Here is a 12,892-nt window from a genome sequence, read left to right on the forward strand (position 1 = left end):
CAGTTTCCACACCAGGAGGCACGGTGGCGATGTGCAAAGAGAATGGGCTTTGGAGAGACAGACCTCATGGAATCCTGGCTCCAGGTACTGGTTCTGTGGCCCTGGATTTAGCGCGTCTGTCTTAGGAACAACACCTGCCTTGGAGAGGTGTCCAGCCAGGGGAGATTCTGATCCAGTAGTAGGGGCTCTGTAAACATTAGTTTCCAATCCCTCCCCTCAGACTCCCACCTGGTACTCTGGGCCTAAAGTATAGGAGAGGGTCTAAGGGATGAGGCTTCACAGATGGAGAAAAGAAGCTGGGCAGGGGTCAGTGTCGGGATGCTTCAGCCCCTCAGCAGGACCCCTGGGTGCAGTGTGGAACCCGTTCTCCTCTCTTTGCCCTCCAGTGTCTTCCAGACGGTGCCAACATCCACATCTACAGCCTGACTCCGAGCTGCCCCCAATAGTCCCCCAGCTGGGCCACTGTTTTGCCTGGCCTTCCTGCTGCAGGGGCCTCCAGTGGGGTGTCCCAAAGGCTGGCTCCCGTCAGGAGCCATGATGGCAGCCCGGAGTCAGGGCCTGCGGAGAGGTGGGGGGTACGTAGTCCACCAGCTTGTGCTAAGTGCAAATGGCATGCCAGGCACAGGAGTACAAAGGAGTACGATTCCGTCCCTGTCGCTGGTTTTGGGGGAGGTGATGTGTAATGTGGGTAGGGGAGCAGAGACGACATCTCAGAAAGCAAAGGGCCACTTGCCAAGTATCAAAGGCCTTCACTATCGGCATTTGAGGAAAGGAACACATGATGACTCCTCTCTTTCCTCTTCTGCCATAGTCATGGCCAACCACAACCTCTATACCCCTGGGATGCCATCCTAGCCCTGCCCTTGCCCCTCAGCCCCACTCCGGGCTCCCTCTTGCACAAACTCTCCTGTCCAGTGGAGCTGTCCAGCTGTTTCTAGGGCTGTCTTAGACCAGTCTCTAGCCTAAGAGCTGCCCTAGCAACTCCATCACACCTGGTGATTGACCTTCTGACATTCCAGTTCCTCTCTGCAGCCTCAGGTATTGTGTGAGAGGTGTCAGGCTGCCCCGTCACCCCCTTCCCACTGTGGGAGCCCATTTAAAGTGTCCTGGGCCCTGGACCTGGCCCTTTAGTCAGGGAGGGACACAGCTCTATGCCCTGTAGTGTTCTGTGTCTCCCACTCTAGAGTCAGTCTCTACAACCGCATCTCATACTTTAGTCATTTGCACCAGTGTTTCCTCCACCTGCGTTCTTCCTGAGTGGTTCCTCCTGCCTGTAGGACCAGAAGCTTCCTGGCGCAGGGACTATAACTTTGCTTTCTCTTTCTCCTGCACCTATTGCACAGAGCATGCCTTCGACGTGAGGAAGACAGCAAAGTGGGACAGATCTGGGGGCAGGACCTGAGGCCCTTCACAATGCTCTTACAGCCCTGGGATCAGCTCCCTTCCTGCCCCTCGCCCTCTGCTCGTGCCCACACCCTGCAGCACGCCGTCACTCGGCACAGGGCCGTGGCTTTTACTTGACCCAAAAGGCTAGGCTATTAGATATGAGCTTTTTCAGCTTCCCATCCCCATGTCCCCTTCAGAGCTCATCCTGCCATCTCTAGTCCCTTGATACCCTCTCTACTCCCTTATGCCAAGACCTTGCTACATTGGCTGAAATTTGTTTTTGTTTTGTTCGTTTCTTTGTTGACATCTCAAAATCTACTTTATTTTTCTTGTTGATTTACTTCATTGTGTTAGTTTCTGCTGTACAAAATCAGCTGGAATTTGAACCACTCTCTCCACCGATCACATTCCCAGAGACTATAAACATACACCATGTGCTTCTTACCCTCTACCTCATACTGCCCCATCTGTCTCTCTCCCTTCATGGTCAAGTTGACTCCGACCCACCCCACTCCCACTTCAATAGGCCTTCTGCCCAACTCTCGCCTGAGCCCACTTAAGCAAGGTCTCCTCCCATCCCCATCGCTAGACCCAAGGCCGTCTTTTGGTTCTTTCCCTTTCCTGGCCTTTCTGCAATATTTGACCCTCTTGATCCTTTTCTTCTTCAAGAATTTTTCCTTTCTTGATTCCTGAATGCCCTCTCCTGTTCTCCGCCTATCTCTCCAATCACTCCTCCTCAGTCTCCTCAGTCTCCTTTGCTGGATCTTCCCCCTGTGCCCCAGGGCTCTGCTCTAGACCCCCTGATTATCTCTCTAGGTGTTCTCTCTGTCCCCAAATTCTGATGCTTCCAAAGCTGAATCCCAGGCCCGACCCTTTTTAATTCAGTCACTTACTGGACATCTCCATTTGACTGGACTACAGGAACAACTCAGCTTCTCCAAGCCTGAACTCCACATCTTCCTTCCAGAACCTAATCTTCTCCCTATATTCCCTTTCCCTGCAAATGGTGTTACTGCCCAGACACCTAAGCTAGAAACCTCAGTGTCTCCCTAGACTCTTATCTATCCCCTACCCATAGTCACTATGGTGGGCAGATTCCAACGTGGCCCCTGTTGGTTCTTCCCCTCTCCTCTCTCCCTGAGAAGAGTCCCAGCCCCTCGGAAAAAATGCCCAACTGCCCAGACGGGCTTGTCCCACCGTACAGAAACTTAACAAAGTTCCATTGATGAAACCAAAAGGAAAACAAAGCCCAAATCGGAAAACACTGCTCTAGATACAAATGCCTTTCATGCCTTTACTCTGGGCTTGGCTCTCTCCGTGAAACCTCCTGCTGGGACTTAGTAGCCAAGTTGGGGCAGAAACAGTTCAGTTATTAGGGAATTTAAAGCTCTCAGGTTGGAAGTGATGCCCAAAGATCAGCAGCATGAGCTACACCTGCAAGCTCGGTGGAAATGCAGACTCTTAGGTCCCAGCTGGGCCTACTGAAGCATAAGGTGCATTTCAGCAAGACCCCCAGAAGACTGATATGCAAAAGAAAATCTGACAAGCATTGGTCTAGTCAAACTGTCCATCCAATTCTCAAGTCCCCTATAAAACCGATCAAGAGTTGTTGAGTCTGTTCTCGAATATCTCTAATAATGGTGAACACCCTATGCCTTAAAGCAGCCCATTCCATCTTGAGTATGGTTTGTAACAGTCCTCATTGCACGATTCTCCCACTTCGTTCTTGTCCTTGGCTTCCCCACTTCCCATCCCTTAGTGTCACTTTATCAGGGCTCCAGGGACTCAATACCTAGAGCAAGCACCCCAGGAATTCACCCCAAGCCCAAATCTATAGGAACCCACTCCAAAGGTCAAAGGAGATCCTATTTCTGTGAATCTCCCTGACCAATTTTTATTAAGCTTCCTGCCTGATGTCATTTAAGCCTGGATTTCAGCACTACAGACCTTTGCCCTGGAGCTCTCAGAAGACAGAGGGAGCCCAGCCAGAGAGCACTGCAGGGCCCCCAGGTCTTCCAGGGCCTGGGCCTCCCTCCTGCGCACCTCTCCCCCGACCATATTCTCCTACTGGGACGATGCAGCCAGGTCCAGGAGCTGCTTGCTGCCCGTGGACAGGAACATGGATGTGTCTGAGGCCCAGGCCTGCTGGTCCCCTCCTGCAAGGCGGTGGGAAGCCCAGCTCCAGGCCAGCAGGCCAGCTCTCATGACACAGTAGCATGAGGAAATCCCTGACTTAGGGCACACTTCATACTCCGAATGCACGTGACCAGGTCTTTACCCTGTTCGTCCCCGCACCAGATGGATTTAGGGATCCAGCAGGAATTGTTATGACAGGTAGGAACCCTTCAGGAGCAATGAATTTGGAGTCCGTGGCCTGGGCCAGGCTCCATGGCTTCTCCCTTCTGAGGTTCAGTTTTGGGGTGTGTAAGTGGGAAATGGACATGAAATGTGATCCTGGGGGTGGGGGACATGGAAACAGCTCAGTAGCTGAGGAAAACCAGGCCATGTTAACTCCAAGGGCACCTTTAGCCCCGTGTCAACCGGCTCAGTTGCAACTCTGACCCCCAGGGCCAGCCCCGATGGGACCCCCTGGGAAGCAGATCTCCTCACAGCCCTACCGTCTGAGCCTCCAGCTCCACTGAAGGCCCCTCCACATGGGCCTCATCCCTATTACAGTGAACCCACACCTCTTTTCCTTGCCTTGAATGTCTCCAGAGACCCTGTTCCTTCCCTCTGCTCCTCCTGGGCTTCAGGGAGCAGAGGCTTGAGTGGGGAAGAGCCGACTGGCTACACGTGATGTACTTCCTGCTTCCCCGGACAGCCTCTGCCCTGCCTCCCCCTTGGCTGCCCACTCCCGAGCCTCCTTGAGTTGCCGCAGACCCACCTGCACTCCTCCACCCACGGATGCCACTGAAGGCTGTAAAGTGCTCACCCCTCTATGACTGTCCAGCATCCCCTCTGCTCCCGAGGCTACCCAGGTCCCTAACCCGCCAACCTCCAGGGCACGTCCCCCTCACCCATGTTGGAGATAAATGCCATCCTGCCATGGATGTGTTGGAAAGAGCACCGGGCTTTGGGGTCTGAGCCTGGCTCTGCCCCTGACGACCTAGGTCACCTTAGACGAGGCCCCTGCCGCTCCCTGTGTCTCAGTTCACTGGTGAAATAAATAGAGAGCTTCCTGCTATGTAGCACAGAAGGGCCACCACATCAGGACCGTGGGAGGAGTTAGGGCAGCACCGAGCCCTCTTCCACATTGACCCTGAGGTTGATCTCTTCCTGGAACCTGCCAGGAGGGAGGAGCAGTCACATGGCGGGACTGCCAAGGACAAACTCCTGTCCAGACTCATGCACTGGAGCCGAAGCCCTGCCCCCACTCTCCCCTCAGCCCTCTAAAATTAGGCAGGCAAGGGACAGGGTACCTTCGGGGTCTTCTCCAGCCCACGGTGGTTGTTCATAGACAGGGGATCTGAACCTCAATTTTTTTTTTCTGTAATATGACAACAGAAGCATTCCCTCACTCTCAGTGCTGTTCAGACAGTGGGTGTGAAAGTACTTGGTAAACTGTGAAGCCACAGGTGGGCACCAATGAGAGAGGGCATCGTGTGCTGTGACTCACTCCACCTGCGGCCATGGCAGGCATTACTAATCAATCACGCCCTTCTTCCCTTCTGGATGGTTAAGATCACACCCTAGGCCTATAGTTCTCAGCTATGGCCACTCCCTTGAACCACATCACTAACTTTCAAAAGATAGCAGTGAAACTTGGGCCCCATCCCAGTAGCCTGACTTAATTGGTTTAGAATAGAGACTCAGACATCAGCATTTTTTAGAAGTTCCCAGGTTATTTTTCAGCCCATATTGCTCTTGGCAACCACAATCCAATGACCACGTAGACTCATGTAACATTGTGGCTACCCTGCTTGCTGGTCATTGTCCTTATTCCCTTCCCCAGAGCCCTCTCTTGTTTCCCAAACTGTCCACCAAGTCCTGTCTGGTCTGTAATGCACATCCAGCCCAGCCCTCTCACCCTCAGACACACCAAGCTAACTCAGGTCCTGACCGCGGGCCTCAGTGTGGGGCTCTTGACCGTCTCCTGCAGGAAGCTCCACTCAGTCTCCAGCACCTTGATCTGCTGTTCTAAAAAACAGACCCAGAACCCAGAACCACCTTCCCACCCAGGAGACCCCTGGGAGCCCTGAGGCAGAAAGGAATGTGGGAGAGTTCTTCACTCCACCACAACCACCGTCCCCAATCTGGGTGATAAAACGGCAGCATCTAGAGAAGCAGCCTCCATCCCCACATTTGTGAATCTAGTATTTCTTCTAAGCCTCTCAACTGGGAAGTTCTTTCTGCTACCCCACCTCAGTCCTTACTGCTCTAAAGGGAACAGGGTGGCGGGGCAGCAGGTGTGTATGGATCCTTTGCTGAGGAAGTGGCAGGGTCTCAAGCCAGTTCTGGAAACACGCACGCGTGCGCACACACACACACACACACACACACACACACACACACAGAGACACTGGCCTCACCTTGTCAACCGGGGAAGCAAAACTTGCTTCTGAGTCTTGATCTGCTTGCCCTCCTCTACCCACATCTGCTGAATGGTGGTGTTGACTTCCTGGTTGAGAGCAGCTGATGGTCGCCTCCTGGAGGGGGTATGCTCAAGCCTGGCCCTGCGACCTTGCCTTAAGCCCCAACCACTACTCTCAAGTTCAATCTGTCAGCCCAGCCCATCCATCCCATCCTCCAATCCCTCCACTTCCATCTCTGGAAGCCCTTTGGACTCCCAAAGACTTCCTGGCTGAGTTTTGCTGGCTCCTGCTGGTCACTGGGGAATCTGTCCATCTGTCCTCCTTCCAGCCCTCCTCACCACAGGGCAGGACTGGCCACCCCAACAGTAGTTCCAGGGTGGACAGGTGTCTGGAGAGATACCAACTGCATAGTCACTAAGTTTCACAATCTGCCCCACCCCCATCTCACTCCCCCTCAGTCCAGGCTCTGGTTCTCAGAACTCTGGTTCCCTATCTTAGATTTTCGAACAGGGAGGCCAGCATGTGTGGTTCCCACCAGCTCCATCCTTCCTTGGAGACACGCCCCCCCCCCGGAAGCCCAGGACGGTGAGAGTGAGGAACAGGCTGGACAAAGGCAGATACCTGTCCACCAAGCCCCCACCTTCCCTCTAGGAAAGATCCAGTTCTCAGGAAGAGGCCAGGACCCCTGTCAGGAGCAGGACCGTTTCTGCCAGTGGACACAGATAACACTTCTGTTGAAAACCACAATCCAGGCTGCACACACCCCCTCTCTGTGCTTTCCTTTCTTCTCCCCACACCTCCTCCTGCCCTCTTCCCAAACTCCTCTCTGCGCTTCACCTCCCTGCAGCCCCAGAATTGCTTCCGGCCCCTCTGCCGTGTGTGGTCTGAGAATGTCTTCTTTTTCTGCTGTGCAGAGATTAACCTGGAAATACAGGCTGCACAGGCGATGTGCAGTGGTGCAGTGTGTCCGTGTGGGTGTGTGGTGTCTGCTCACGTGTGCATCTGGACTGAGGTCCATGTGCACACCTTAACTACTCAAGAGGCCAAGGCATCAGATCATGCTGTTTAGTGAGGGTGCAGCGGGAGGGCCTTTAAGAAGACAGGAGAAATGAACAGGCCTCCTCTTCCCTGCTTGTGGGTGCAGGAGAATGAAGAAAGAGACCCTGAGTTGTACTTGGTCCACTCAGAATGAGTCGTGAGCCAGCCAGGGAGGGGTGGGGATGGCCTCGCTGGGTCGTTTGTCTTTCAGCCCTCCTTTTCCTGAACACAGAGCCGCTCCTACCGTAGGCAGTTAGTAGGAGCTGGGACAAAGGCCCCAGTGTGAGAGGGGGGGGCCTCAGCCTGAGACCCACAGGGCCAGGGAGAGTAACTAGCGACTGAGCCAGAGGCTGTGCAGAGGATGGAAGACTGGGAGCTGGTGGCATGGCTTGGGGACCACAGCCAAGGAGGCGAACCCCAAGCGTGTGCGGGGAGGAATTTCACCAGGCTTAGTCGTGCACACCTGTCCAGGTTCGGGATGACACAGGTGGGTGGCCAAGGCCAGCACTGGAGGTACAAAAGCAGGGCAAGCAGGGTGGGAGTGGGGTTGAGAGCAGGCTAGGGGGAGCGCACGTGGGAGCCAGAGCTGGGACGAAGAGGTGGCAGGAGAGCAGCCCTCTCTACGGACTGACTTTCTTGGAGGGGGCACTCGGGCTGGAGCCCTTCCCCAGGGCATCCTTGTCGTCGGTGGTGCTGCTCTGGGTCTGGCCCTCCCTACCGCGGATGTCGCATGCTCCCAGGGATGCAGCTGCTGCCGTTGACCACATAGCCTCCGCTGACCGACTTGGGCCAGAAGCCATCACCACTGCTGCCGCTGGTGCTGCTAATGACGGCTGCAGGGGGAGAGCAGGGTCTACACCCCACAAGCACAGTTGGGGGTGGGGCCGGAGGAGGCCACCTTTCCCCAGGACAGATGGGGCTCTTATTGGAGCAATGGGTTGGGTGGGGGACCCAGTCACAGCCAACCCTGTCTCCACTGGGGAAAATATCTCAGAGACAGCTTCCTCCATACGTTGCCCTTGGCTTGCCCAGCTTATATCCAATCTAGCTGATTCTTAACTCTCAGAGGTCCACCTCTTTGGTCCAGGTACCAATGGACCCACCTGTCATTCTGAACACCCTGCCTCCTCTATTAGTCTTTTTTCTAAACTTCCCAGCTTCCAACCTCTCCCTCCTACCATCTGTCCTCCAGATGACATCTTTTGGAAGCTATGATTTAACTCTTAGCCCTGATGAGAAATCCAGAGATCTAACACTTTCAGCTTGAACTCCGAGGTCCCCCATTTACTAATTCCCCAGCCCAGGTCTCATCATAACTTGCAACCTGGCTCCCCAGGCCTCACACACACCCATACTCATCTTCTTGCACCGCGTCCTTTGGTTCCCCATCACCATGGTGATAGCCTTCCTAGCTGCCCTCAGAACAGGGAGACAGAATGATAAGAAGGAAGGAGTGCTGGGCTGGGAGTCAGGAGGTCTGATTGCTGGACATGCCCTGCCATCTGGCTGTGTGTTCTCAGGCAAAGTTTTCCCCTCTCTGGTCCTTAGATTCCTCATCTCCACACACAGGGTATAACTAAGGCCCTTTCAAGTCCACACATTCTACAACTTTAGGTCTAAGAACGCAAGTACTTACAGATGCTGACAGGGGAGGGAAATTCTCCTGACATCCTGTTAGGGGAGAAATAAAATAAGAACAAGCAGTCATTCAACCCACAATCTATTAACCTCAAAGCTAGTGCCCCCACCGGCCTAACGTGGGTTTCTGAACTCAGTAGGCACCTATGGCAATACCAAGGCTCCTTTGGCACAAGCAGAGCTCCAGAAGCTATGGGGGCCACCCCTGAATCTTTGGGGTAACCAGGCAAAACTCCATCAAACAGTAGTTCTCAAGAGGTGTGCTTGTGGGGACAGCATGCACACCTCCCAAGGGTCAGCCTCCCAGGCATTGAGGCTTTCCTTCTCCCAAGAGCATTGGTGATGCTGGAGCGGCTGCCCTGGGACAGCACTCAGAAGCTCATCTTGTACCTGGACAATTAAGGAAGAGAGAACAAGAAGGCCTAACACAGTAATGTTTTTTGAGGGGGGGTGGTGGGGATAGTGTACCCAGGTACAGGCAGGAAAGTGGTGAGGACTGAATGAACCAATCCATGTAATGCAGTGCCTGGTATGAAGTAAGCACTCGTGTCTGGGTAGTATTATTAATTCTGTTATTATTCCTAGCATCACCACCCCTTCATTCCCCAAGAACTCATCTCTTCTGGATTAAGACGTGTTAGGCTTTCTCCTTCGGTCCTTCCCAAACCCCCGTGGCCTTCCTGCCAGAGCATCGCTCCCTCCTGGCACTCCTCGCTCCCCAGCAGCTTGCGGCAGGTGGCGATCTCCATGTCCAGGGCTAACTTCAGGCTCATGAGTCCCTGGTACTCACGCATCATCCTGGCCAGCTCCTGCTGGGACTGGTGCAGGGCGGCCTCCAGCTCATCCAGCTTGGCCCAGGCATCCTTCAGGGCTTCGTCCCCACGCTGCTCAGCATCGACGATGGCCGTCTCCAGGTTGGAAGCCTAAATGGGGAATAACAGAGGTTGGAAATGGGAAGGGCTCACTGGAATCGCCCACATCCAAGTCCCACTCATTCTTTGAGATTCTGGAGCAGAGATGCCCACCTCCACCCTTCAGACTCCCTGTTCCTCTTCTAGTTGGAGCCCCTTCTGGGGTCGGCAAGTCCCTTCTTAGCTTTATCTCCACTCTGTTTAGACATTGGTGGTGACGAAAAATAGTGCACCCTGCCCCGCTGAGTTGATGGCTAATTCAGTGCCACTCAGTACCTTGCAAAGTCATTTATGTGGCCACCCCCGCTCTGAGGACACAAAATGAGTAAGAGTAAGCCCAGTCTTCTGCTCTTGAGTTGTTTAAAGTCTAGGAGGACAGCTCACTGGAATATGGTATTGCAGGTACAGCAACAGTGGCTGCTCAGGTGCATGGGGTCACAGACGAGGGCATGGGGAAGGAGATACCCCAGGACAAACAATTATTTCCCAAGTGCTTACCGTACTCCCGGCACCGTGCTCAGCCCTACACATGGCTTTTATATAACTTGACTCATCCGGTCCTCACAACACCCTGTGCAGCGACCCCATGAAACACTCAAGAATGCCATCATCCTCTCTGCTCCTTTATTCCCTTCTCTGGATACTCTTGCATCGTGGTTTTCCCCTGCCTTCCCCTCGCTATTTCTGAATCAGTTCACTTTCTTTGAAAGCAGAGCACGCTGGCAGGCTCAGCTCCTCCAGGTCCCAGGCCAGCCCCAGATCCAAGACTTGCCTACCCCTCACCTTTTTGAGCAGCACAAACTCATTCTCTGCCGCTATCCGCCTGTTGATTTCTTCCTCGTACCTGCAGGAATGCCAGTGCTCTGTCGGCTAATATGTCTCATTGAGAAGCCTCGTTTGCCCAGGGAAGACCCTGAGCGAGGGCACAGATGCTGAGGGGCTGCAGAGTCCAGGGCCAGTAGGGCCAGCCAGGCAAGGAAGGCTTCCTGGAGGAGGAGATGTGGTCATCAATTTTGGAAGGAGATTATTGAAAATCCAGCTTCAAAAATGAGGAAGGAGCGTGTGGCTTGAATGTCCTGTAGGAAATCTCACATCTGTCCTAAGTGCCAGGCTGGAGGAGCAGGGAGCAAGTTTCCATTTTCTTGGGGGTGACTCTGCTTGGTATGACAAGGAACACTGCCTCCCTCCACCTCCCAAAATGTTAAGCTGGGGTAGCTGCCCACTCCTGCTTGATGAGCTCAAAAGGGACAGGGACAGTCACGTAGCTACAGGGGATCCCCTCCCAGCTCACCACACCTTCTTGTGGTCCTCCACTACATCCCGCACGCTTCTCAGGTCCGAGTCCAGCCTCACCCGGTCCCCGGACAGCGTCTCCAGCTGCTTGCGCAGGTGGCTGGTGCAGCCCTCGAGGGTGGCCTCCAGGTTGTTCTTAGAGTTGTTCAGGTCCAGCTGCTGCAGCAGCTCCCACTTGGTCCCCAGCACCTGGTTCTGCTGCTCCAGGAACCACACCTGGAGTCACACGGATGCTACCGTGTCCCATGGATAACTCCATTGACCGCCTCCCTCCCTGGTTATATAGATTTTCCTAAAGTCATTTGGCTCCGGTCCTGACTCTCCACTCATGGAATTCCATGCAGACAAGACCTTTTACAAGTGCTCCTTCCATAGCCTTTTGAATAAAACCAATCACTGAAAACCCACTGAAGAAGGAGATTCCACGGGGCTCTTCTGTTGCCTGACCCAGCTCGCAGGATATGCTCTTCCTCTGTCTCAGCTAAGTGTTTGTTCTGTACCATGAGCCTTTCCCTCTGATTAGTGCTGATTCTATCAGCCATTCATCTGCCTTAAAGAGCCGGAGATGCATGCAGCTGTTCTCCAGATGTCCATCACTTCTTTCTCAAGGTAGGGCTACCCTTTACCCAATTTCCCACCCTTCTCTGTAAAATCCCCAAAGAAAGCAGCACAGTCATTTATTCCTTCGTGCCACCTAGCTCACAAGTCTGTTCTTCTCTCTGCTATGATCACACCGCCCTTCCTGAGGTCCAGCAGCAACCTTTCTATCCACAATGCCCCGTGCACTCCCAGGCAGCATGGAATCACTCACTTCTCACTGGACTGTCTTATCCTCCTGGGAGACCCACCTTGTCGATCAAGGAGGCAAACTTGTTGTTCAGCGCCTTGATCTTCTCCCACTCCTGGGCCCGCACCTTCTGGATCTCAGAGTCCAGCTCCACAATGAGAGGGGCCAGGAGGCTCTTGTTGACAGTGACCCGGTGGATGTCCCCAGGTAGGCACATGGATGGGCACGGGGGCCCCAGGGCCACACAGTCAAACATGCTGCCGGCAAAACCACTGGCCCGGCCCCCTCCATACCCAGAGCCAAGCCCAAATCTGTAACCTCCAGTCCGAACACTGTTCCCAGCCACATTGAGGGAAATACACCTATTCCCTCCGAGAATGTAGAGGCTTCAGCTGCCAAAGCCAGCCCCAGCTCCTTTGCCAGCTGCACGGTAAGAAGCTGCACTGCCCACAGCCTTCCTCAGCCCCACTGCCGAGTGCCCACTGAAGCCACCCTTGTCACCACCAGACTTGATGTTCAGTTTGCCGGTTCATGGTGGCAAAGATGGATTTGGCAGAGCTGGAGAAATGCAGTCACCAACAGAGAGAGAACACTTGATGGGGGCACCCGGAGCACGGCTTCCTTTCATCCTGTCCATCCCTGGACACCAGAAAAGGGCGTCTCTCCTCTATCTCCTTTCCTCCTGCTGAAGGGCCTGGGGCTGTGGACAATTTGGGGAACAGACATCTCCAAGCCCTTCGCAGCAGCAAAGCAGTTCTGACAGCGAGTGGAATATGCTGCCCTTGCAGACTCGAGTGGTCTAATCGGGCATTTATCTGTGCTCATAATTAGGGACCTGGAGAGTAATCCCCTTCAGGGATCTTCTAGCTTTATTTTCCCAGGGCTGCCTCTTTCTTGCTTATCTATCAGTAAAGAGCACAGGAAATGCGCACGTTTGTCCAGAGAGGGCCCATCGGAAAACCCCAGGCTTCCTCCCCAGAGAACTCATCTCCCTATTACCCGGTCTTATTGAGGAGCTGGGGTGTAGGTCTGGCCCTGCGCTGGGGGCTGGGCAGTTGAGAGTCAATTGATGGTGAGGATGGTGATGGCCCTGGTGGTGGTGGTCATAACATAGAAGAAAAAGGAAGAGGCAGAGGGGAATTTCGCTGTAACAGCGTTGTGAGCGTGGCCAAACACAGCTACCCTCTCAGGCGATTTAATTGCAGGGAATTGCCTTTGCTACGCGGTAGGATCTCTGACAGTCCCAATCTCCACCGTGCTGGCTACTCTCTAATTAGTCATCACACTCCACACCCCAGTCTTTGAGT

The 12,892-nt window shown here is 54.0% G+C and overlaps 1 protein-coding gene across 1 annotated transcript; it reads right to left on the minus strand.

Moving 5' to 3' along the window:
• Positions 1 to 4,611: 4,611 nt before the first annotated feature.
• Positions 4,612 to 12,114, minus strand: LOC131767236 (keratin, type II cytoskeletal 71-like; the record flags this gene model as incomplete). The annotated part of the gene is given in 9 exon segments (XM_059082449.1): positions 4,612 to 4,669; positions 5,916 to 6,004; positions 7,589 to 7,693; positions 7,695 to 7,789; positions 8,593 to 8,630; positions 9,300 to 9,517; positions 10,289 to 10,349; positions 10,800 to 11,014; positions 11,647 to 12,114. Coding segments are annotated over 9 exon segments (1,347 nt in total), but the record flags the coding sequence as incomplete, so codon positions are not given.
• Between the last annotated feature and the right edge of the window lie 778 nt (positions 12,115 to 12,892).

Source organism: Kogia breviceps, chromosome 12, assembly GCF_026419965.1.
Source record: "Kogia breviceps isolate mKogBre1 chromosome 12, mKogBre1 haplotype 1, whole genome shotgun sequence".
Taxonomy (NCBI): Eukaryota; Metazoa; Chordata; class Mammalia; order Artiodactyla; family Physeteridae; genus Kogia; species Kogia breviceps.